The sequence below is a fragment of the Geospiza fortis genome, unplaced genomic scaffold, assembly GCF_000277835.1.
Source record: "Geospiza fortis unplaced genomic scaffold, GeoFor_1.0 scaffold138, whole genome shotgun sequence".
NCBI classification, from domain to species: domain Eukaryota; kingdom Metazoa; phylum Chordata; class Aves; order Passeriformes; family Thraupidae; genus Geospiza; species Geospiza fortis.
In genome coordinates this window covers 12,358,042-12,384,325 of record NW_005054307.1, presented here as the reverse complement: position 1 = coordinate 12,384,325, position 26,284 = coordinate 12,358,042, and the positions used below count along the sequence as shown (strand labels likewise).

At 37.1% G+C, this 26,284-nt stretch overlaps 1 protein-coding gene across 1 annotated transcript in view; it reads left to right on the top strand.

Annotated features, from left to right (window-relative positions):
• The window catches only part of PIP4K2A (phosphatidylinositol-5-phosphate 4-kinase type 2 alpha), a 102,529-nt gene that overhangs the window by 30,315 nt on the left and 45,930 nt on the right, over positions 1-26,284 (top strand). The window contains exons 2-3 of the mRNA XM_005418612.3: positions 21,719-21,816; positions 22,909-23,005. Of these exons, the coding sequence (XP_005418669.2) occupies positions 21,719-21,816; positions 22,909-23,005 (195 nt within the window). The remainder of the gene's footprint in view (positions 1-21,718; positions 21,817-22,908; positions 23,006-26,284) is intronic.

Here is a 26,284-nt window from a genome sequence, read left to right as displayed (position 1 = left end):
TGACAGCTTGGAAAGCTCAGAAGACTGCTGGAGCTTCTGAATACATGCTCTGTCATTTGCTTATTTATATCTGTGGTCTAGCAATTTAGACTGCCACAGTCATGTCCCATTGATCTCCTGGCAATGTCCCCTTCGGTCTGTGGCAAGACACCAGTTGTTTAGATCCAGTTGATAACTTGACACAAATGAATGGAAAGCCTTGATATGGACAGAAGGACTGTCATGGGGTCATGCTGGGCACTGCTCAGGATGAAATACTGTACAACAGTACAGTAATAATATTTTACTTAATTTGCTGCTTGCCATGGTGCTTGCCATTGATGTGGTGCAGTGATGAGCCATCTCAGCAGGTTAACCACTGAAGGGAGAAGGAGGAATCTCAGTAGCTGTTCCTGTGGCTCAGCAAGGGGAGAGGTGTGGGATAGGATGCACTGAGATGTCAAGCTCTTTGTAGCTCCCCACCAAAAAACTGCTTTGACATTAGGATTCATATGAAAAGTGGTTTTCAGGAAAAAAGGAAATACCATTTTGAGGGCTTTTTGCCATTTTTTCTTACTGAGGCTTTACAATTTTTGTTGTTCAGCTTATAGAAAAGCAGTTAAATTTAATTCAGGAAGCAGCTGACTTAGCTCTTCGACTTAGCTCTGCCTTGCAATAACAAGATCTAGGTCAGAAAAGACTGGAACAAGAATAACACTGATGAACTTGCAGTGCTTTGCTTACAATGCAGAATTGCCATTTTACCCATATTATTATTCAGTCTTTTGTTTCCCTTCCAAATCACTGTGTATGAAAGGCCAGGTAACCTTCTGTTGGTTTGTTTATTTTAGAAACATGCACAACTACAAAGATGCTTGGGCAGGTGATGTGCCCAGAACAACTTGTAATTCCAAAAATAGCTGGTTTAGGATGAGCGTAATGCTGATACCTTGGGAGTTGCCTGGATTCTCTTTTTGTTTCTTCCTTCCTACCACTGAGTTTCTCTCTCCTTCATTTAGGAGAGAGATTCCTTCTACACAGCTCTTGGCTTTTCTTCCTCTTAACCTGTCAGTATCAGTGGATATTTCCATTAAGTTACTGTAGTTCCAATTCTGCAGCCTAGCCCTCATTCTCTTGGATATAGGGAAGACACAGTGTGTAATTCACCTTTTTATTTCAGTGGTTTTAGGAGGCCACTCCACAGACATCATCCTAAATTATTTTTATCCACAGCCTTTGGGATACAAAGTCAAGCAGCAGCTTATAACATGATGTCTGTGCATAATGTCTGGTGTCAGGGGACACCAGGCTGCTGCATACTGGCTGAGACACTCATGGCAGTGGTTATGTCAAAGGCAGAAACACTGAAGGTCTCTTTAGCACTGCTTATCTGTCTGAACACTTAAGACTCCTGTCAAAGGCACTTCAAATGTCTTGTCTTTAAGGTATCTGTCCTACCTTGGAGGTTCCATACAGCATTAGTTGGTCTTGAAACTGAATATTGCCATCAGCATTCATTCTGTTGTGCAAACAATGGTGGCTTTTTTTTTCCTCTTCTAGACAGAAGAATTGTTTTTGTTCTTTCTGTTTTAAAGGCTCTGGCTTGTTTTGTCATGAATTCAATGTCTTGGTGTGGCATTTCAGAGAGAGAGGAAAGCTACCCACAAAAAACCTGCTGTGAAACTAGTTTAATCTGTTATGGGTTGGGGTTTATTTATTACTGATGATTCAGCAGAAAACAGAGATTATTTTGGAAGAAACCCTGACGTGCATTTATCAAAGACACCATTGAGATGAGTCCTTGTTCCTGACTGCTGAAAGTATTTGCAAGGAATCTTTCTTGTGACTGTGAACTTTTATGCACTTCTCATAGTAACTTGACTTGACTATGTCTGCAGCTGCAGATTTGTCACACCTGATCTAGGGCTCCTTGTAGAGCACAGTTTGAGGGAGGGGAAGAAGGAAGTGAAGATGCTTGGATTTCATCAAAGGCAGAGATCTTCTCTTTAGCTGTAACACTGGGAGGTAAATGGCTACTGTGAACAGAGCATCCTCCGGGGATTGTTCTGGTCCTCTCAAATCAAATCCATCGTATAATCAGTTAATTACTTGTATTGCATGTAGAAACTGTATTTATGACTTCTATTGTTGTTGTGGTCTTCCTTTTCTGATAAGGCAGATTACTGCTTCTGGAGGTTGAGTGTGTTTTGGTTTTTCCAGAAAAAGAAAAACTGGATATTTTTAGCACAAGCTTTCCAGGGTGCTGTACGTCACCACACTGCTAAATGGCTCCTCACCAATGTGGCCGCAGGTTTTTCCCTCTGTGCTCTTGGGATAAAGGTGTGTTGCATTTTGTAAGAGCTGATCTAAAGCCTGTCAGCTCTTCCCTGAAGTATAGTTAAGCACCTCCACTTCATTAACTATTTCTCGATGCTTTGGCTATAACTAAATGTTGTCATTTGGGCAATGACTGGTAAGAAGAGCATAGTTTGTCCTTGAGTTGCAGCACTCTTGGTTTTTAGTAACTTAGATTTCCTAACTAAAAATCTCACAAAATCCAAGTTGATGTGATAATAGGTTAAATAGTGCACCCAGGATTTTATATTTAAAGTGTTTAGGAGTCTTTCTACTGTTGAAAGTATGGGCAAATTAGTTCATGAAATAGAAAGATTCCGCATGGAAATTACGTATGCTAATGGTTACATACTAATAAAAAAATTAGACTCACTCCACATGAGGTGGAAAGTCTGGCCTGGTTAAGACTTCAGAAAAGAGTAAATAATTTTTGGTGATATGTGTTTGCTACTTGCTCTTTTCTATTTTAACTAATGACTTCCTTTTTTTTTTCCTCTCTTTTCCCTACCTGTACTTTTACTAAAAGAACAGTTAATAATCTGTGGCTAATTGCAAAATACAACTTTAAAACATCAGGAAAATATTCAGGAAGCATAATATACTTATTTAAAAAGAGAACAGATCTCAAACTAGTTTCATGTAAATGACGGATAATTCAGACGTGGAGCCAGGAAAATATTTTCTGTCAATAACACTGCATATTTCATGTTGAAATGTGTTGACAAGACACATGCTTATTTATAAGTCTCATCAAATCAAATTTAAGAAACCAAAACTAAGGCTTTGTATTTTTCTTCCTTCTTTCTCTTCCCCTCCTCAGCCTTCAGTGAGCACTGCTGATAGTTCAGAGCACTTGCAGAGGTCTAGTTCTTGCAAAAAGAGCAGCTGCTCACAGGCCTTCTGCTTGCTGTGTGTCTGGTTTGGGTTTTTTCTCCTAGCACCTTTGCATGTCCCCCTGGCTGTTTGCTTGTGTGTATTTGTATTCTCTGTGAAGTAAAATGTATTTTGCATGAGAGTCAACAGTCTTTATCCTTGGTCTCCAAAAGTTGTTCATACTACATCATAGTTCCCAGTAAGTAGGTGCTTTGCAAATATTTGAATAGTAGAGCAGCAAAGGAATGATAAATGAAATCAATCCTCCATGCCTCTACAGCAGCAGATGTCTAGAGCTGAACTAGTCACTCTCAACTCCACTGGGAATTAAAGCGCCTCTTTCTCTGCACTAAGGTCGTTAGATCTTATTTCCTGTTTTAAATACTTGACCATAGCAAGATCATTTGGACCCAGTTTGTTGTTGTCTAGGTCACCATCATGATAAGACCCAGCTGCACTTACCAGCTTGTGCTTCATCTCTTGCTATTTCCATTGTCAGTTGAATTCTGCTTAATTAATAGTTGCAGAATTAATTACTTACAACTTAAATGAGTGCATTGAATCTTTAAGCAGCCTACAGTTAAATCCTTCAACCAATGTAATTTCTATCTGGGGAAGACCAAAGTTTGTTGAAGGAGGATAGAGGAAGGAAAGTGAAGCAAGTGAGAAATTATGTAGGTGTTTGCTGTATTTCCTGTACATCAGGAGTTGTTAAAAGATGATTTTGGTTGGATGGGATGAAGAAGAGAGGAGGTTAAGAGGCTGTTAACAATTTGGTATGAACACTTGAGGTGCTCTTGGTCACTGTATAGCTGTGAGCTGGTAACAGGCTCTGGCAGGCTGGATCTTGGATGTGATTTACACTCGTGAATGGGAAGTGTGTCATAGCAACTGAAACAGCAACCATCTGACAGGTAAGTAGATGCTAGTGAAGTGTTGTGGGGGTTGTTTTGGGAGCAGAATGTTTGTTTGGGCTTTTTTTAGTAAAAGCACACAACTAAACTGCTTTGGAAGTGCCTACACCTCAGCTAGTGAAAGCCAGATTTGCTTTTGGCTTTACTGCTTGCCCGAAGGCATTAATGTAAGCAGAACACTTAAGCATACTGTTAAAAAGCACTTTGTGGCCAAATTCAGCCTGCTATTCAAATATATTAGTAGCACAAGGAAAGAAGGCAATCTGTAATTCTTATTAAGGTAAAAAGCAAGTTGCATAAATTTCTTTGTTGAAACAATTTATTTAATGTTTTGAATATTGTTTTCCTCTTTATTGCTCAAAATGCTTTCCATATACTTTTAAAGTGTTAACAATGAAGTGCATGTTTTAAGGATAAATTGTACTTGAATTTTCCCCTAGGTTCTATAAAACAACAAATTTGCAGTAATTTGTGACCTCAGGAACATCTTTCCTTTAAACACCCTCTTCTCAAAGAATCTACTATAAAAAAAACTAAAGTGACTAATTGTATAAAGATGGGATGCATGCTATTAAAGAGCCACATAAGCATTTCAATAATTTTACTGCAAATGCATTTCTTATCTCTGAGTGGAGCCTTAAGTCCTGTGGATGTTTTGCTTCCTCCAGAGCACTCATTAAAATAGAGCTGAAATGTCTGGTGTGTGAGATGGTGTCAGGAGCTGAAGGAGAGGTTCTTACAGTGATACTGGTTTTAAAAATTGTTCCTGTTTTTTCAAAAACAAAGAAAACGTGTAGCTGGTGACAGTTTGTGAGTTAGCACTTCTGAAAGGGAAATAGGACAATAGCTGTTTTCATATCACACTCTCTCCAGCATTTGCTTTATCAGGAGATTCTTTAAATAGCAAAAATCATACTTTCTGAAGTTAAAGTTGTTCCTGTTTTATGTCACTGACCTTTTATTACTTTTAGGCTGTAAGAGCTGTATATTTTACAGAAAACATGGCTTGTATAGTACCAATAGCCTATAGTAGTAAACTCATCATTTAATGCTAACTTATGTCCATAGTGGATTTTTATTTTGACTGTAATTTAGAGACATTTCAACAGCAATTAATGCTACCTCAGTTTGAAAGCTTTGACTTAAACCTTATCTGCAGAGATTAATTTTTCGTGTTCAAAGCTTAATTAGAAACATTGTCAAACCAATTCTTGGAAGCCCAGACTTTCCAAAATTAAACATGAGTCAGTGGGAGCAGTTTCTGTTGTGCTCTCCTGAAAACCAGGTGAGAAGTACTCGCAAGTGGGCACCCAAAAATCCATGGAAGGTTGGATGCAAAAGACCCAGGTGCATCAGCCATGCTTTCAAAGGGAATTGGTTTCTGACAAGCACAGCTGATAGACAAGAGCTGTTTTGTGGTTTTGATTTGTTTGTGAAACTGCGCTCCTTCTGAAACAGCTCGTACCGATGTCTCCAGCTCACGTGAGATGAAGTAAGCTGTGCTGGCAGAGGTGCAATTTTCTGCTAGCATAAATTAGGCCTACTTTGTGGTTTTCTGGTGACTCTGTCAAGTGCAGAGATAGCTATAACTGCATTACAACCTGAATAAAACTAATTTCCAGATGGTAAACCAAAATGAAATATGAGAATACAGTATTCTGTATATATGCTTCATGTGGACTAACACTTCAAAAGTAACTCCTGCCTTCCTGGTTGGTACTAGTCCTTAATTCTACCTTACTGTTGAGGAAATTGGGCTGCTTTCCTTGTGGGATTCATCTGAGCTAGTTATATTCTTTGACATGTTTTATTTCATGAAGACAACACTGAAAAACAAAACCTCTGCTTCTTCAGAGAGAGATAAATTACCTAGATTGTTTGTGAATATCTGTACAGTGGTTCCTCTAGAGCCCATTTGCACTGCAGGTGATTCTCGGAGCCCTTGTGTTGGAGGAAATGGAGGACCTTTTCTCTTAGGCAGTGGGCAGGCATGCACAAAACACTTGTGCTTGCTTTTGGATCTTTCAGTCCTGGGTCGGGTAAGCACAGCCACTGCTGTGGTTAGAGAGATCACAGTACGACAGCATCTGTTTATCCATCATTCAGTATTTGAAAAGATTAGTACAAGGCTATTCTTAGCACTGGCAGATAGATGGTATGTTATTTTAGAATGTGTATTTATTTAGTATTTTCTTTAATGGTATCTGTGTTAGTATTTGAGGTCACTTGAGCTAGCCAGGCTGTATGAGTCATTTTTATCCGACTGATTTTACACGTTGTAGTCCAAAACATTCTTTTTTTACCTCTTCTTTTTTTTTTTCTTTCTTCTGGTGTTTTTTTTCCCCTGGATTATGACCTTATAAAAACAACATATTCCTCATGTTGTGCCAAGTGCAGCTCTGAAAATTGGCTTTACTTGATCTGTCTTGCCTTCTGGGCTTATCTACTGCTAGACAGTAGAGGTGGGAGGGAGACAATACAGGGAGCCTGAAGACAGGAAGGTGTCCTTACAGTGCTGGCAGCCTTCCTGTGTTTGAAGCCTGCAAAGATGTCTTCAGTCTAAGGGAAACAGAGACGAGAATTGGAAAGATAATCTTCCTAGCCAAAAGTTCAGCAGAGCTTTTGGCTTCACTGCTGTTTGAATTCAAGTTCTGGAGTTCGTGGTATAAAGTTGGTTGGCTCATAAAGATTTTATTGACATAACTGCTTCTACAAGCCTAGGCAGAGATAGTGTGTGTCACTATTTGTTACTTCAAACTTTAAAAAGAAAAATTTAACACTAAGTTTGTAGAACTTCAGAAATATTAGAGTAAATGAGTTTTTTCTAATATCTGGCTGTCCAAAAAAGGATATGTTTTTCTTGCATTTGACAAATATGCAAAGTTTTTACAAGCCTTTTTATACTGAGACAGTAAGTTTACCTGGGAAAGATGTATAAATATTGAAAATTTGTCATACAGACTTGAATTAAAGAAGAATAATATTTTAAGACAAAAAGAAACCTAATGTTTTTCTTTCAAATAATGTATACTTTTTGAGTCTTGTTGATGCTTAGGCATGGCAGTTCTTAGCCAAGAACTGAGGATTATTCTATTTTCTTGACGACTGCTTTGCATTTTCTTGCTGTGAGTAGATGAAATTCTGTTTACTTGGCCATTAGAGAAATCTCATCCACTTGGGTTCCAAAAGGTACTGTGAGACAAAAAACATGTCAAACAAGGCTCTGCTTAAGTGACTCTGAGACAGCAGACTGTAGTGAATTCTAAAGCAGAAGTTTAAATGAAGCTTAAATTGATAAGCAACTGATTGGTATTGATATGTAACTGATTTTAATTCAGTTTTGTATTTGTATTTAATGAAGTCAGTACTATCTAAATAGGAAGGTCCACAGAATGCCAGTCTCCTCTGAAGATTCTTGACAGTGGGCTGGCAGGCAAGAATTTGTTTTTTAAGAGAGATCCTTTTTTAAATCCCCTTTGTCAAGCTCCATCTGATAAATTGCAAAGCAATGCACTAAACCAGCATTCTTTTTCCTAAGTTAAATAAAGCAGCCTTAAATGTCCTGGATACACAAACTGGAAAATAAGTTAATCAAACCAAGTTTTATACTTGACATCGTAATATTTTTTTTAAACAAAGGAAGTATTATCTGAAGACTATAATCAGTTCAACTCACAAACATGCTTTAAGATTTCAAAACTAGATCTCATCTTCCATAACATTTTTTAATTAGGAGACCAGAAAAGGAAAACAAGTATTTTTTTGAGTCCCAATTGGTTTCTCAACTCTGAGTGACCTATCTGTTCAACTTTGTTAGCAGAAATGAAGAAAATATTCTGTCTTCACCTGAAAAAAAAGCTTGTTACCCAAAGTTATTTTTGCATTTCAGCAAACTTGGAGTTTTTAAGTACTTAAATGCTGGCAGCAAAATCAGATGTCAGAATAGGTTTATGTGCAGGAGATTCAGTCATTAGTTTTGGTTACTGTTATTTTTCATTTTGTCATATGTTGTACAAGGTATTGAAGTTAAAAATTTCATTTAACTTTTAAAGTACACTTTTGGATTAATTTTTCCTCATTTTGTAATAATCACATCTCAGACTGCAAGCTGTGCTCCCAGCTTGAGGGGCTTTAGCTCATAGTCCAAACACTTTTGGGTAAGGAATTGCAGAAGGAAATATTTCTCTGCTGCCTCCACTTCCCTGCAACCTCGCAGTGAGCAGGTTTGGCAAGTCTTCCAAATGAACAAAAATCCTTTTTTGGTAGGTTTAGTTTGGGTTCTAGCTCTGGTTTGTCACACAACTGAGAACACACCCAGGCATGTCAGAAGGGGAAAAATCTTGGTGCAACAGCAGAAAAAAATGGGTCAGATTTGAAATGTTACTTTTGCAGCGATGGTGGCAACACTGACTTGTTTGAAGCATAGGCCTTTGTGTGTTTTTCTGAGAACACCTGTGGCTCACTGAGCCTGTTTTCTTCTCAAAAGGTTTCTTGTAACTAGACAGAGGTGTTTCTTCTAGATTTCCTGTAAAGTGCCCCAGTATTAACTGAGCATTTTTCAGTCAAATTTGTACAAAATCATAAATGTTTCCTTAAATAATGGTGGGGCATCAAATACCAGAAATAAAAGCCTGAGCTTACAAGCTTGAAGTAGATGCTTTAAATCCATTCTGGGTTTTGTATGTTACATGATGAATTGAAAGTGACAAGCAGGATCCTTAACTTGATGCATGTGAACTTCCCTCTGACTCCTTATGTCTTGGAGGGCCAACACATCACACCTGACCCTGCAGCCCCTTCACTTTTCTGCTGCTGTAGAAATCAGTGTCTGTGTTGTCATTAGTGCAGATTACTGTTACTTCTCATTTTATGATGTATTTTTCAAAGTATGGCAGCTTGTGGTCTCAGTCTTCTTGAGAAAAATGGCAGTGGCTCTTACTGTGAGTTTCTCTTTCAAAAAAAAAAATCAAGTATGTTTTTCAGATCTTTATATTTAAATGAAAACTAAGGGCAGTATTTCCTTTTTAACGCTGTTTTTCAGAAAATATTTCTTAGCCTGAAAATGGGAAAATGAGTCTGTGTGCAGAGAGGAACGTGGAGGGCAGGAGGGTGCACATTCCAGATCGCCTGTGCTGGTGCAGTGATGCAAAGCAGCTGTGAGTCGAGTTAAGCAGCCCTTGTGCTGTGCAGGCAGCCTGCTCCTGCCTCTGCTCCCAAAAACATTGCTTGGTTTGATACAATGTGGCTTCAGCTCTTCAAAAATGCAATGTTGTGCTCACTGTGGGTGCATTATTCAGAACTCTTCATTTTGCTTTTTTTTGTTTTTTAATTTGCATTGGAGAATTTGCTGTGTTCAGATTAGCATTAATGGTTGAAAATGTGTGTTGTCAGCTCAGGGCTTTTTTTGTTAAATTATTTGTGTGTATATATAAAATATGTATGTATGTATATGAAATTCTAGCTTAAGGGATAAATTAAATCATTAAATGTTTTTAATTTGGATTTTCACATATGGAAATAATCAAAAAGCTAGATTTTCTTTCTCATACTGTTCATTAGCAATACATAACCTGAGTCAAATGTCAGTGATGAGAGAGAGAGTTTCTGTGGGGTGGTTCTGCTCTCTGAGTCGTGGAAATGTGATTCCTAGGTTCAGGAGAGGAAATGAGTGGCAGCTGATCAAATACTGTCACCAACCACCTCATCATGGGAAATGCTTTTTGACTGGATTTGGAGCAGTGTTACCATGGCTAGCATAACAGAAACTGCTGCAGAAAACTTTGTGTCATTACAGTTTGGTTTTGTTTTTACAGTTGAAGTGATGTTTTGTTGTTGTCGTGCTTACTGAATGACAAAGTTTGGTCATTTCTATTTGATCTCCTTTCAGAGGCACTGTGGCACTGGTACGTGTTCAGATTAACAGCGCTAAAACCACTGGGGTTGCTTTTTATTTATGGGCTATAAAAAGTATAAATAGAAAGCGGATTTATGTCATCTTCGCCCATTGAATGTATCCTATTGTCCCCCTAAGCTTATGGAAATCCTCTGATAGCAGAATTCTGACCTGTAAACAGAGGGAAAAGGTTGCACAATTATATTACATCGCTTTTAAGAAATTTTATTTTATTTTATATCAAGGGATAAAGAAGATGCTTGTCTTGAGTTGTAGAATTATCTCAACTCACAATATAGTTGAACTAGGAGGATGACAGGACTTGGGAGACAATGAGCACCTGGTGGCTCTGCTGCACCCTCCCCTTACACTCCTCTTCTTCTGCAGGGCTGGGAAGGCTTTCTGGGGTTTTGAAATAATGTGCAGTAATTTGAATACTTGGCCTTCAGCAAAATGAACAATACTGTTGTTATATCTGGGCAGCTAATATCTCATAAGTAATGATAACAAATTAATTATATTTTATATATGGTATTACTGCCAAAATAAATTGAGATTCTGATTTTGCTATTCTGAGCAATAGCAAAACCCAACTCCTTATAACCATACCTGGATACTGGTCTTTCCCAAACCCTGAAGGAGTGGCACATAAACTCATTGCTTCAGTAGCCAGAAGCTGCAGAGTTTACATCCAAACAAGTGTATTTCACTGTCTGTGAGAAGGGGAGATTAATGCATATTTAGAAATTATATACAGGAGAAGTCAGTGACCACGAGGTGGACAGGAAAGTGCTAAAACAACCTTTAAACAATCCCAGATGTCTGTTCTGAGCTTGCTACTCAGCTTGGGCTCTCTTTGGGTTTCCTTGGGACTTAAAGGCCTTTCATGTCTTCTTCCAGATATCCTGGTGTCTTGACCAGCAAGAGCTTCTGATATTGCTCTGAGAGCATTTTCTTAAATGAAGCCCATACAGTGGCTTCATGCAGCAAAAACTGTCTGGATGGCATCCTGTTATGAAGGAGTGTTTGAGATTGCTTAAAAAAATCATTGGCAAGGGTATCAGCAAAAGCCAGATTTAATATTAAGTGACAGCATGACAAAGTTCATTGGCAAGATTCAGTCTACTACTTACAGGACAGAAGGGACAGCAAGGAAAAACAAGCAACAACAAAACCAAACAAAATCCAGACAAAACAGAAATGAACTGTGAACTGTCTAGGGATGTGTGTATTATTGCAGTGAGAGCGAGATAAAAAGGAACATGGCCTAAAACAGCATTTAACAGCACTCAAACTTAACAGGACTTTACTTTTACCTTAAACCAAGTAATGACTTAATCATGACAATTTAACAAAGGAATAACACTTACTAGCATTTAACCTAACTTTATAACTTTGAAGTTACGCTTAGCAACTCAGCGAAAGAACAACACTTAGCAGTATTTAAGTAAGGTTAAGTCATATGTCACAAGCTTACTTACAGGCCTGTCTTGCTTCAATATCACATCTAAGAAAGCAGCATTCCTCTCAGATTTGCTGTAGCATATGCACACAGACATAAAGAGGCAGTGCAGGCAAGGCACCTGTGAAAAATTCCCATTGGAGGGCAGTGAAAGACTCGCTTTGAATGCCCTCTTTCTCCTGTTGGGTGAAAGGCCGAGCCTCGAGGAGTGGAGGTGTAAGTCCAGGACTCCTGGTTCAGCACTCCTCCAAGTCTGGCAAACCATGAGGGTTCTGTGGCTCTGAGAGGCCCCAGTCAGAGGGAGGTCACTGGTCACAGCCCAGAAGAGCTCATTTTGGACCGCTAGTTTATAGGGTCGCAAGAGAGTGGGCTTTACTCATAATTTGTTTTCAAAACAAATTCATTTGTTTTGAAACAATTTTTTTTTTAAGTCATAATTTGTTTCCATTTCATCCTGGCCACAGTTTGGGTTAGTGCTTTCTTTGAAAGTGTAAGAACAGGAATGTTATGCCATTCAGGCAACAAAAATTTTCCAAGGTTGTTCATAAGGGAAACAGGAGCTCATTAGCCATTCCTGGGAACAGATAGCCTTTCTGATAAGCTCAAGAGGAGCTGAGCCCAGGTTTTCTTTTCGAGGCTGAGGCCTAATGAGCATTTCTCAGATCACAGTGCAGCCTAAAAAGGCTATGGAGGGGAATGCATCACCTCAAATACTGATAAAACCTGGAAAGCTGATAACCCTCATAGCTGACTACAGACCTGTTAGCCCAGCATCAGGCATTACACTGCTTTGAAGTGAAAGACTGTGTGGTAAATGCAAGAGAAATGCAGTGCCACAATCAAGATGTATCAGAGAGGTGAATGGAGGGGTTTCTCTAAACCGAGGAAATGCAATTCTTACCCATTGGACCTCTAGGACAATATTTTGCATGGTGCTTACATATAAAATTATTACTTCTCCTGAAGGATAGGAGATTTAGGTTGAGGCTAAAAAAGGTTTATTTAGCTGCAGGCTAAGACATGCTGGCAGAGCAAGGTCTGTCCCTTGTGCTCTCCAGTTATTCTGTTGGTCCATGTTACTGAGAGCAACTGCTGCATCACCTTACAGAGCACGGAAATACGGGTGGTGTGACCTTCGTGTACTTCCAGGGTCGCTCTTGGTCAGTTAATGAACTTTTAAAATTAGATTTATATAATGCAAATAGCATTGCTGCTGTTTGCAGAAAATTTGCCTCACAGCTCCAGCCTTCACCTAATGCATAGTCAGAAATGGCCAGAAGGAATCATGCTTTAATGTCATCTTTTCACAAGTCAACAGTTTTCTAAATAATAACATATTTGTGAGGTTGGAATATATGAGAGCACATTAAACCTCCTTGACAACTGGTCTTCTTTAATACTGTTGCTACTACTACTACTACTAATAATAATGTGAAATGCATTACCTTCATTATACCAGTGTAAAAATAGGCAAAAAATTGGCTTTTCTACATTTGTTATAACTTGTGAAAATTAATGAGGCCCATCTGATGCCTTGAATTGTTGCTTCGTGGCATTTGTTCTGCATACTTCCCAGGTTATTTTTCTTAGGTAGGATGCTCTTAAAGCCTTTCTCTTCATTAAGCAGCCGAGTGTTATAGGCAAAATGGTTCCTCAGGTTTCTATTCTGATTTTACTTTGCCTTTCTGTATTGAAGAGAAGTTTTTCCTATTGATTTTCATTTTTCAGTTATAGCATTCAGGTAGGGCTACAGCATCTCCTTGTTTGATCAACTGCATACTGGAATTTTATGTTTAATTTCATTACCTCATTTTTCCTATTCAGAAATATTATACTTGAAAAATATAATCTTAAAAGCTGTTATGAGATGAGCATTATTTAATAGACTCCTTTAGGTTTGTTTTCTGGTTGGTTGGCAAGTTTGGTTTTTCTCCAAATCTTAGTAACATGATTCATGGAATATAAGTATAATTTTATTTCATTGTGTTCTTGTTGAATTCTTCTAGAATCCAGAATAAATAGATAATTTAGAGACTTAGCAGAACATCTGTCTGTGAGTTATTTTACTTTGTGTATAGAATTGACCTTGTCTTCTTCAAGCCTTTCTCTGTGTCATAATAAATACCTGGTGCCTCCTATCATCTTCCTCTTTTTAGTCATTCTTTTGTGAAGCTTTTAGGACAAAGCCAAGTGAGCTAAAAGTTTATCTGTTGCCAGGTAAGCATTTTGTTTTTTAATTAGAAAAATACAGACCAGATGGCTATCAGACCTTGTGACAAGCGTGTGTATTTTGAATCACTATTCCGAACAATAATTGAGGATGCCCATTGATATGAAAGATTGTCAAAGTACATCGACCTCCCAGCACAAATTTAAGTTTCAAGAGGATGACTTGATATTTTTGCTCAAAAAATAAAATGTTCCTTTATCAGATTTGTGGCAAGCTAATAGCTTGCAAATTGTTGTCTGAGCCATGTCCCTTGTCTTGTTGTCTTCTTAACAATTGCATTTGCAAACAAGGATGAGCTCATGTCTAAAGTGTGCCTCACATCTCATCCAAGTACAAAGAGCTTACAGTCCTTTACCATTTTCTTTTGGACTGAGATAGGACTTTCTTTTTGTGTGCCATTTGCTACTAGAAGTGTTTAGCTTGTCAAAAATCTCCACTACAAACAAGTCATATTTCTATTATTCTATTTCCCCGTTCATTAATGGGCATTAATGTATTTGTACATTATTATTATGGCATTTGACCTAGCTTTTAGGAGAATGAGGGATTATCATGACAGACATATTTGAGCTGCTTAATTTATTTTTGGCCTTTGATTATTTGGCACATTATGAAGTGTCAATTTTTGCACTCATTGAAATGTGTTAGGAGAGTCATGGGAACTTTAACCAAATCTGTAGAAATGTGACTTAATGCTTGTCTGACAGTGTACAGCAGCTGTTCTGGATATTCTAGACTGTGCAAGTGTCCAAGAGACTTGAAAGACTTAAAAGCTTGCAATCAAAATAGTTGGGAAGGAAATGCAATTTAAGTGCTTTTGTTATAGGTTCTTTAAACCCTGTCATTCCAAACTCTCTGATCAGGAATGATAACCAAGCTATAAAACCCTTTGTCTAGATTTTTGGACCCTGATACTCCAAATTTAAAAGCAAACATGAATGCTTTTTGGAAACCATTTCTTTGCTCTGTTTTAGGACTGTGTTTGGACAATATCCTGTCCAGAGCTTTCTTGAGTATGTCACAATATCCTGTTTTCCACATGGATGCATGTACTACAGACATACCCTGCCCAAACAGATCCTTTTCCTGTGGAAAACAGCAGCCAAGAAGTCTCATGAAAATATCTGGGGTCTGCTGTGAAATTTTTTCTTTTGGTTTGTTTTTTTTTTAATTCAAAGGCAGATCATAAGACTTCACAAAGGTCTTGCTACTCTTTTTGATAAAATGTGATTGCTGTTATTGAGCTGTTCATTTTTTAGTATTGCTAAATATGATACATATTTAACACTCTTGCAGAGTCTTCCAGATATTCTGTGGTTAGTACTTCAGGAAAAGTATATGTTAAGGCAGTTTGGAATACTCTTGGTTCAGTTTGGCCTACTTTTCCAGTATTAAATTACTGAATTTTATTGAAAACCAGAAATTTAATGATAGGCATCACCTGAACTGTACAAAACACAAAGCTGCTCTGGTAATTACTGGTAGATGTTTTGAGACATGTAAAATTTAGATTCTTCTATGTAGCTGCCTGTTACCTGGTAGCAGGGTGGTTTAAGTTTGTTTGATTTTGTTTTTTTTTTTTACTTTTTTCTTAAGGTTTTTTTCTGTTCATATACTTTAAATTGCAATGATTCCAAAGACTCAGAAAAAGTTAAATGTGTTACCCTCTGTTTTTCTTAGTCATATAATTGCATTAATTTTGGGACTTGATTCTGAATAGGTAACTGGATATTCCTTTTGTAGAAGTCTTCTATGCCCTTTAAAGTCTAACACATTGCAAAATTAAAAAAAAAAAAAAAAAAGAAGCCTGGATAGTTTTTACCTTGCAGGGCAGTGGGGAGAGGTAGGGGAAAGAGATGAATTTTTGTGCGATTGAAATGATGAAAACCTCATTTAAAACATATTAAGGAGTATTTTGCTGAGCTGATTTATTTCTCTACAGGAGAACTTAACCTTTTATTTCTCTTGCAAGAATGGGTTTGAGTGTAATTTAAACTGTCAAATGACATTTATCAAATGATGGCTTTGCCCCATAACAGGCAAATGTCTTCCACAAAATTGATTAGCTGCTGACCTCATCCACCCTTTTCAGACCCTTCAAGGTAGATTTCAAAGAGTTGTAAAATAATCACTTCACTTTCAGTTTATACTTCAGCACAAGGCGTTTACTGTCCTGGTAGCAATACCCCAGTGTGTTCCACATCTGGGAAGGAGAGGATGTAAACGCTGCCTATAGCTCTGCCTGTCACCACTCGGCCTGCTGCTTTAACCTAAACCTCTGCTCCTTGCAAAATAGGAGCAGCTTTGGAAAGGGCTTTTTGCAGGACAATAGAATGAATAGGTTGAAGTAACTTTCTCTTGCAGGTGCCTGCTCTAGTGAGCAGGAAAATGCTCTGTTTGGTGAGACCTGCAGGGTGTTCAGTATAAAGAAGAAGCTGGAAGACCAAAATGTGGAATTTAATACTCCAAAGAGTTTCCTCTGTTGTGTTCTTGTTCTACAGCACCGTTTTGTAAGACCGATCCACCAGAAGCCCATAGGCTTGCTTTCATAAGCATAACCTACCAGTAAATGAGTTAACTGTGCTGTTGAGGAAGTCTGTGGCCTGTTCAAAACGGTGACTTTGTGTCTGAACCAAAAAAATGGTTTTATATTTTTTCTCTTCAGATTTCTGTGCAAGTTTCTTTGCCAAAGTAGAAGCTGTGATGCAGAAAGTAAAACCCTGAACATAAAAATCTCAGTACTGCTGATGGTGTTAAAAGTTCAGTTCTATTTTTACATCCCAATAATTTCTTTCTTCTGAAGTCTCTATCACTCCCACTTCTTCCAAAATCAGTGTTTAAAAATACACAAATTTGTGAAAAATGAGCTTGACTTTCTCCTAGAGTAACAAACCAGTTGTAGCTTGTTTGTCTCGACAGATCAGGCTGCTGTGAATTAGCTTTCAGTACAGAAGGAGAGCTGGGAGATAAACAGCTGAAAAGAAGTAGCACTTCCACAAATTCTACCACATCCAGCATCAGGAGCAGCGGGGATTTTCCTGTGTGTGAAACTGCCAAGAGCTGTAACTGCAATTGAGATGTTTTATCAGGCTGTTCAGTGTGAAAACACCTCATCCCTCCATAGTTTCAGCGAGTCTGGTGGGCTGATATGTTAAAATAAAAGGAAACAGTATATATGCTGTATACCAAAGCTGCAACATTAAATAATAAAAAAAAACCCCATAGAGTATGAAGGCTTTAAATAGGAAAAGAGTTTCAAAAGAAACCAGGCATTGCTAAGTAGTCTGAGTATGATTTGTGATCTTCTTGGGATTAAATTTTGGATGTTGTATATGGCTTTATTGGGTTTTTTATGTTTTTTTTTTTGGTTTGTTGGTCGATTGCTTGATTTGGATTTTTAAATGAGTAATACCAGCTGTAATGTGTTTCACGGGTTTCTTGCTGTAACATTGTAGCAATAGACATCAGCTTGTATCTGTTGGAAAACAGGATTATTGTTCTGACTCTTCTATCTAAACATGCAATATATGCTGTAAATTGCCTTTATTATATGCAGTTTAAATATCTCATCGTCTGCTTTGCATACAAGCAATTTATTGCTGCTTATGTTCTGACAGAATGAAAACTAATGCTTAATTATGCATTGCCCTAGTAATGTGGTGTTTAAGGTGAATGTATCTGAATTAAATAAGGGCCATTAATAATGCCTAACAATTTATGATATAGTCATTGCTTGATTTCAAATCATATAAATTAGAGAAGCTTATTTGAAATGTCACCAATATAAGATGGCTTTGTGGGAACACCTCTCTGTGTGCTAATTTCAAAATCATTACCAGCTGAGTCTTACTATTTATTCAATGTCCAGTAGGCTTTTATTGTTCCCTTATTTGCAGTTTAATTACAACCTCTGTTATCCTGACAGTGTGAATTCAATGCTAAACCTGCAGGAGCAAAATTAGTTGCAATCAGTCGTTTTTTGCCTGAAAACTTCTTTTTGCTTTGGCCCTCTCTCTCCTCCCATGGCCAAGCCACCACTCTGAGCCACAATTTTTCGCATGTGTGTTTAAAGGGGCAATGCCAGTCTAAGGCTTTTAGCATTCTTCTGTCCTAAAGCTTGTAAGTTGTCTAGAGATGTTTCCAAGTGTCGCATAACCACCTGTGTTTACACTAATATCACAAAAGATACTGAATGAATTACTTCAAGGGAGGTTTCTGGGTCACTTGTTAATATCATGTGTGCATGAGTTTACAAATGTTATTAATACACATGAGGTATTTATACATAATAGAAATGGTTACTGTGCAACTAAAATTTTAGTCATTCATATTTAAAGCAATACATTCTCTAAGACTGTTTTATGGGATTTGAATTCCTCAAAGATTGCAAGCATTGTCCTTTTCAAACAAGACAAACTGCAGCAAAATTTTGCATTGGCAACAATAATTCAAGGCAATTAAAGGATGTAGGTTGCAGGATTAAAAGAATTTTCCTAATATGATGTACATGCATAATACATACATGCTTTATTGTGGAGATGCTGTGCATGTGAATTCTCAGAAGTAATTGCAGTTAAATGAATGTTTGATCCTGAACCCTCAGTCCTCTGTCCAGTGAGCTCTTTTTGTTTCATTTATGCTTGGCAATTATCTCTTGTTTACCTCAATTTCTTGGGCAATTGTTTCTTGGTTATGATTTTATTACATTCAAAAGCACTCCTTAGAGGAAAATGAATATTTCTTATGTAATTATTACAGCTATTGTAACAGTTTCTGTTGCAATTTGGAATACTGAACTTTCATCCTCACACACACATCTCATTTGCTATTGCTATGGGAGCTCGCTGTATTTAATGGGTAACGTGAAGAGACGGACATGATACTTGTCAAAAGTATCACATGCATTGTAACACATTTTCTGTTGTGCATTACTTTCAAACACAGCAAAAAAAAAGCAAAATATTTGTTTGAGATAAGTTGGAAGACTCAAAATGTTTTCTTTGCATTTCATATTTAGTGTCTTTCAGATGTGACTGTTTCTTCACACAGTAAAGTAGAGAATTGATCCCTCTGACCTTTCCCTTTTCTTTTAGCCTTTCAAGAGCTGTTTGGGGGGAGTGTTTTGGATATTGTTTCTTCTCCCTCCCCCCCACAACGTGGTTCCAGTTTCCACCAAGATCTAATGACATGGGTGTTCCATTCTCTCTTGTGCACATTTTCCAGTCTGGCCTCATCAAATCCATCCAAAAATGTCCTATTGCAGAGAGAACCAGACCTTACACTTCAAAAGGTTTAAATTAATTAATGGTCTGTGCTGCTGGGATATGCCATTACTCAGCTGGTGTGCTATACCAAAGGTCACTTCTACTGTGTGTTCATCACCTGCTTTTTTATTTTCCTACTCTTCTAGAGAGGAATTCCCAAAAATATTAGAGAAATTACTTTTACTTTCCTCATATTTGGATGAATCTTAAAAAAAAGCAACCAACCAAAAAAGCCAACAAAAAAAAAAGGACAAACCAAAACAAAAAGCACCTTGAAAAATTCATCCCTCCTGAAAAGAACAAAACCGTCAAACCTGCTGATTGGGGAATGGGGATAGTGTACATTTATATCTTGTAGATAACTTCTCAGAAGAAGTATTTTGGAATATTTTTCTTAAAATCAAAGAATCCCCAAAGCATGCACATACAAAGGCTTTTTCATTCCACTGTGTAGGTGATGCTTGCAAGGCCTACAGGCACATGTAAAACTGTGCCATTACATAGCACAAATTTAAATATCCACAGCATGAAAGCTAATCTGTAGATGCATGCAGAGAAACTTGATATCAGCAAATTAAGGAAGCAAGTACACATAAAAATTTGATCAATGCAGTTTTGATAACCTAAAATGCAATTTTACAAGCAAACTTTGTTGTAGGTAGTTGAGGATTTTTTACAGTATTCAGCAGAAGGTGGTCTTGGGATCATTTTTGTCTGTAATGTATATGCATGTACATTTCTGCTACTCTTCATTCAAGTGTGAAATTTGTTGTGTGATCTGGCAATCTGAAAGAGATGGTAATTCTGTAAAACAAATTCAAAATTTCCTATCTCTGTGTAATATGTCTATGTGTCCCTAGTTTTATTTGTACAGCAGCTGGACTGGTTCTGCAGACTCATGAGCTGCCTTGTGGCTTCAGGGTGAGATTGATGTACAGCAGTATCAGCTTCAGTAAAGAGCCTGTATGTTGGGTGTAGTGATTTTTCAATCAGTGTTTTGTTATTTTATGTTGTATTTAATGAGGTGTCATCATGATTTATTAGGCTTGTACAGCTGTGTTTTCAAAAATTTATTCGAGTTTCTTCTTTCTCTCCCTTTGGAGTGGGAAAAGAGCATTCTCCCTACAACACCAAGGAGTGAAGCACTTTGAGCTCATCCCCAACATCTTTCTCTTTCCTTTCTCTGCTCTGCTGCGAGCTGCCATGCTTCTATCAAAAACTTTTCAGGTCTTTACAAAGAAGCTTTCTTTGCACTTTTCACGTGGGCTGCAAGATCAGAATGACAAAAATGAGACATAGCAGGGAACATTACTGGGGCTTTAAAGTATTGAAAGGTAAGGAGACCACCTGACTTTCCTGCCAGAAGGAAGGTTTCTTTCTTCTGCTTAAGAGCTAGAGGACTCTTCTCCTGTTTTCTTTATCTTCAGCTCTTCTAAAGGTCATGCTTGCAGGGAGTACATTTTTTTTTCCTCCAGTATTTTTAACCTATAGCTGCTTCAGTGAAGGTTTCTCCAGAAGCCTCTCTTAAGCAGGGGTAGCATTTCCAAGCAATTAACATCTTTCTAGTTGGAAAACACTGGTGAATAAGCAGTGCTGGGGAGCAGAGGAGCACACCTGTGTTGCTACATCCTGCCCCAGTGTACATTCCCATTCTTATATAGTGGGACTTCCCTCTAAACCCTGTAGAAAACTGCTGAGAAAAATGTGCTCTGTATGAGCAACAAGATTTTACTGGGTAAATTGAGATGCATGACCAGGGTGTAGAGTGCCATAACAACATGGATAAAACATAAGTCATGGGTATTTGGTGACTGTTGTAACGGGTATCTCGTTCCTGCTTTGGAAGGACCATTGCAAGCTTAACAATCCTGTCTTGTATTTATCATGTTCTAGTTAAACTTAAGTAAGGGTAGATTAATACATGCAATACTAAAAACATGCCTACAAACTAGGTCATGGTAAAGTTCTCTACATTTTATAATAGAGATGTGCTCAGAAGTAAATTACAAATGTAAGTGGAAAAATCCTAATCTGGAGAATACTGACAATGTTAATTTCAAAACTAGAAAGAGTAGGTGGTCCACATCAATATAAGAAAATAAGGAAAACCTTAGGACTTACGTGCACCTCTATTTCTAAACAAAACATATCTAATTAAATGGTTTGTCCAATGTGAACAATCAAAGCAATGCCCGAATACTGCGACTTACAAAAACTCATCTGAATTTTGCACTACTGTAAGAAACAAAACTTGTGTTTATTGAACTGAAAATATGTACATTCACGTGCATGCAAAATTTCACTTTGCTTTCTACAAGCAGTTCAAGACACAGGCATGTAAGATTTCTTCATAAGCTGCAGGGGTAAATAGTCATTGGAAATAAAGAAGTTGAATTATCTTTGGAAGGCATAGCTTGACTGGCAAAACAAGAACAATGTGTTGGTACAGGAAAGCATTTTGCTGACATTGTCATTGACCTTTCATAAAAAGTACACTCCAGCTGTGCTTTAAGGCACTTTTTTATTTCTGAAACAAGTCTAAATATGGAATGCTGTTTCTTCTCTTCCAAAGTGTCACTCTTGAGATTGTGTTTGATCTGGAAAGAATAACACTGCTTTTACATTCTTCCATTACCTGCATTCACTCCTGGGATATATACACAAGAAATAGTAGACTTTCAGGATTAAGACATATATGTAGCATCTTTGCAAAGAGAGCAGCAACTAAATGTATTCTGTTTTCTCTAGATCAATGAACTGAGCCATGTTCAAATCCCTGTTATGTTGATGCCAGATGATTTCAAAGCATACTCAAAGATAAAGGTGGACAATCACCTTTTCAACAAGTAAGTACAAGTAACAACTTTGTGTAGAAGCGGATAGTGGTAGTGATATTTTTATGAAGTACTATGACCTCTGTTATTTTTCAGTGCATGGAACTGAAGTTTTGATGATTAAGTTAATCCTGAGATAAACATAACCGTCTGTGCTGTTCTAAAAAGCAACAGCAAAGGCTGCTGGGTAGAATTTTTTCCTCCATATGGTTTATTATTGCCTTATGAGTATATTAGATACTGAAGGTGATCTTTTCTTGGTATGATTATTTATGGCTGTATAAGAATTTATACATTATTCTAAATGTATAACTTCATATGCTCTTTATTAAGTGTTGTATTTGAATAAGAATGAAAATCTAAAGCCTGTATCAAATGTGAATAATGTTCAGCTTTTTATTTTCCATAATACAAAATCATACCTATCATATAGAAGTTTCAAAAGCATTATGGAAATTTCATGTAGTATCCATCTTCTCTTAAAAATAAAATGCCTCATGAGCAGTACGTACAGACATACGAAACTGTTAATATTGCTGTGTGCATAACCTGAATTTTATTCAAGAATATAGGTAGAAAAGAAAAATTCTGCTACTTTGGGTCTTCAGCTCACTGACAAAGGTGAAAGTAACTTTCCTATTGTATAAGTCTAAAATGAACACTAGGATATTAAAACTAGTTTGCTATTGAATGAGTCAAATTTTCTTGAAGTTTTGTTAGTATTTTTTGATGTCACAGATGGTACTTGTATAATCCAATCTAAGATTTCCCCCTTGTAGTAAGTTTAGGGCAGTGGGAAAGCATCCTTTTCTTCTTTTGAGTCCATGTTTCAGAATTGTCAAAATACAGTTTGTGTTCATTTCATCATTGTTGTAGTTCCTTAGCTAGGACATAATGATGTTATAGTAAGCTAATAAAGATTCATTAAACATTGTGAAGAAAAACCAGATAACCCAATCTCAGTGAAAAAAAGAAAGCATTAGAAGAGAAATTGTAAGAGGATTGTTACCCTGAGCTTTTTGTGAACAGCTTTGAGACAAAATTCTCAAGTTGCTTATTATAGATGCATAGTAATGAAGTTGAATTGGTTTTATCTTCTTTCAGAGAAAACATGCCAAGTCATTTCAAATTTAAAGAATATTGTCCAATGGTTTTCCGCAATCTAAGAGAAAGATTTGGAATTGATGATCAAGACTTTCAGGTAAGTACACTTTGAAAAAGCCTAGACTGGTGAAATGCACATTTCTGTTTAACCTTTCAGCCTGCCCCACCTTTCCTCTGGTTCCTGCCCTTCTGCCATCTTTAGTCCTCTGTGTTTCTCATTAGAGTGCCTCCATATAAACTGCATTTATTGAAGCTGCAGGGTAAGACTTCTTGCAATAAGGAGGAAAAATAATGTCTGGACACTTCTGGCAAGAGATTCTGTATTCAGCCCAGTGGCTTAGATAGCAGTTGCTTCAGTGTTCTGTCTGTATGAGATGTGGTTTCTGAAATGACCACAGCCTTTTTTTTTCTTTTTTCCCCTCATGCTTTTTTTGGTTACAGGAGAGTGACCTATGGCCTGCCAGCTTCATCCTACTTCATCATGTCTCATTTTCCTGATGTTAAGAGGATCTGGAAACAAATTGCTTGTGTAAAGTAGATGCAGCAAACCAAGAAATTGCTCTAGATTTGTCAGGGTTGTTCATGCAGTCAGAGTTTTTTTCTGCCTTTGCAAAAGTCCCTGAACTCTGCTTCAGCCTGATTTGCCGGTTCTCACTGACAGTTCCCTTTTCCATTAACAGTTCCTAATGCACAGCATTTCAGTCACAGGGATAATTCCTTCTGCAGTCACACTGCAAGATGTCCTGAACTAAAGAATGCTTGCTGTGTAACCCAGTACTGCTTCCTCTGACACTTTTTTGCTTTTTTAAACTATTTTGATGTGAGCTGCAGTTATATTTATAATGTCACTAAGATATATTAAGAGAATTTTTAAGAAATGGTTTTAAGTAGCTAAACAAATGGTACAAAATGCATTTGTACGATAACACTCCCATTCTTGACCATGGAGTAAACTGAATGTTGCAACCAAAATCTATATCAGAGTCCTTCAACAATTCTTTTTACCAATTTACTCCTTTTCAGGATCAAATGTGTACATTTTAGGAGAAATGTGTAGGTGAGTTAAAATGTGCAGAGGTGTAGATAGAGATTAGGTTATGAATCTCAGTTTACAGGCACTGTAGCCTTGCTAAGACACTTTGCCAGTCAGTGGAGGATTGTTGGTTTATTTTGGAACTGTCATGATCATGTTCCATGATTTTTCATTATCCTGTTTATGAAGAACTGTTTAAAAGGAAATGCACTGATGCTGAGGCCAGCAGTTTAAATAGATGTATCAAATGGCATTCCTGGTTCAGTTCTGCTGCTGGACCAAGGAGGATCCTATTGCTTGAGAAGTTACTTGATCCCTTTATATGAAGATTTCATTTTCCTTGACAAAGAAGGAAGACATGTGATTGCTCTTAAAATTGTGATGTCAGTTCATGCTTGCTGTCTTTAGAGCATGGGCTTTTGACATTACTAGACAGTGGAAGGTAGAGTTCAGTAAATGTTAGAAGACTTGAGATGCTATAGTGAGTTAAAACTGGCAAACTTGGCATGATCAAAAATGCTGTTTTCTACACCACTGTGAAATGCACTGCTGTTCTGCAGCAGAAATTCCTGTTGTAACTATGTTATACTACTGTTTGGATTTATTAATGATAACAGTGATAAAACAGCATTAAGTAACTGTCACTGGATAAACTGTCCATATTTTCAGATTAAACCCCAAAATACTTCATTGTAGCTATGTGTTGTGGTAATGTAACCAATCAACAACCCAAAATAAGAACATGTAACTACATCCTGGTTTTTGATACAACTTAATTATGTATTACAAAAAGAATCTCATGGTTTTTAGTATTTAAAGCATATTTAGTGAAAAACAGAAGATAGTTAATTTTAACCGAAGAGAAGACGTCTGCCTTCACTATTGCTTTTTTCCTCCACCTAAGCAATTTATCACTCTGAATTCTTTTTCTACTGAACTAATCTGATTAAAAAGAAAATAAATTAAATGCTTAAAATATTAATGTATTTTGAATTAATTTTCAAAATTAAATTATTTTTACAGAACTAAACATAAAGAAAATTTGTCTCCTCACGTGTAAGACAAGGATTATCCCTATTAAAAGTAGAAATTGCTTTCAATTCAGTGTTAGTCTCTGTGATTTAAAAAGGGAATCTAATATATATACTTTTTTACAGATAACCTTTGTCTTCAAGGAAGTTATTCCAATTATTGCTGGTTAAAATGATTGTCTTATACTCAGAATCAGACCTGAAATTGAAAAATTGTTTGCAGTGTAAAAGTAAGGGAAAGCTTATGAAAGAAATATCGAGTTACTTTCTCTGGTAGTTTTTCTTATGTAGTGGTTTTCAGGAAGGGAGTCCTAGTCAACTGTGAACAATGTCATTCCCATTATTGAGCCAGAAAGGATTGGTTTAGATAAATAAACCAATTACCTTGTTCATTAGTCAGACATCAGTCACAGTCTCAAAGAACATTCATTTTAAATGCCTTTGTTTTCAGAATGTTCTGCTGATATCCTTGATGAGTTGTTCCAGAGGGCAAATAGTCTTTCCTTATGAGTAAGCACTAAAAAACCAAACCTACCTCATGAAAAAAATTGGTAGCATATGCTCTAAGTAGTGGGCTATACTAATTTTAATTCTTTGCATTGTGTTTCTCATTTTGTAGCAATTTTGTGGACTGTTTAACACATAGACTTAGTTCACATGTGGAATAATTAATGTATGGAACTTGTCTTACAGAGATCTCCTTATGTCTCTGAAGAGAGATTTAAATCTCACGAAGTACATGGCTTTTTCCTACAAGTAGTCTTGACTCAGGAGTCAGGGAATTCCTTAAATTGTGTGCAGTTCATGCCTTACAGGAAGCCATTTCTGGTAATGGCAATGACAGTTCCTGGAATGAACTGCCTTCCTTGACATGACACAAACCAACTCCCTTTTTTGAGATGTTTTTGGTAATCTGTCCTGCATCTGTCTGTATTTCATAGCTAGTTGGGCATCTCCAGGAGACATTTAGCGCTGAACTGGGTTTGAAGTTTCGTGAAGATACATGTTCAGCTGCTGATACAGTGTGGACTTTCTTATGCTTCATGCTTTATAATGGACAGCAGCATAGAAAATATAGTATGAAGTTAGTGAAACATTGAGTTTCATTCAAAGATTGCCTATACAAACTTGTTATGATAAATGAGGTCCTTAATCTAGGTTAAGAAACTTTGTTCTTATATTAAAAAATTCTAAAACAGTTACTACATTAAATTAAAAACTGGTCTGGCTGTTTTGTCTTAAAAGGGGGAACACAACTGACGATCAGTCAGTATGAATCAAAATTGCATTTGAATGATGAAAAACTTCAAAA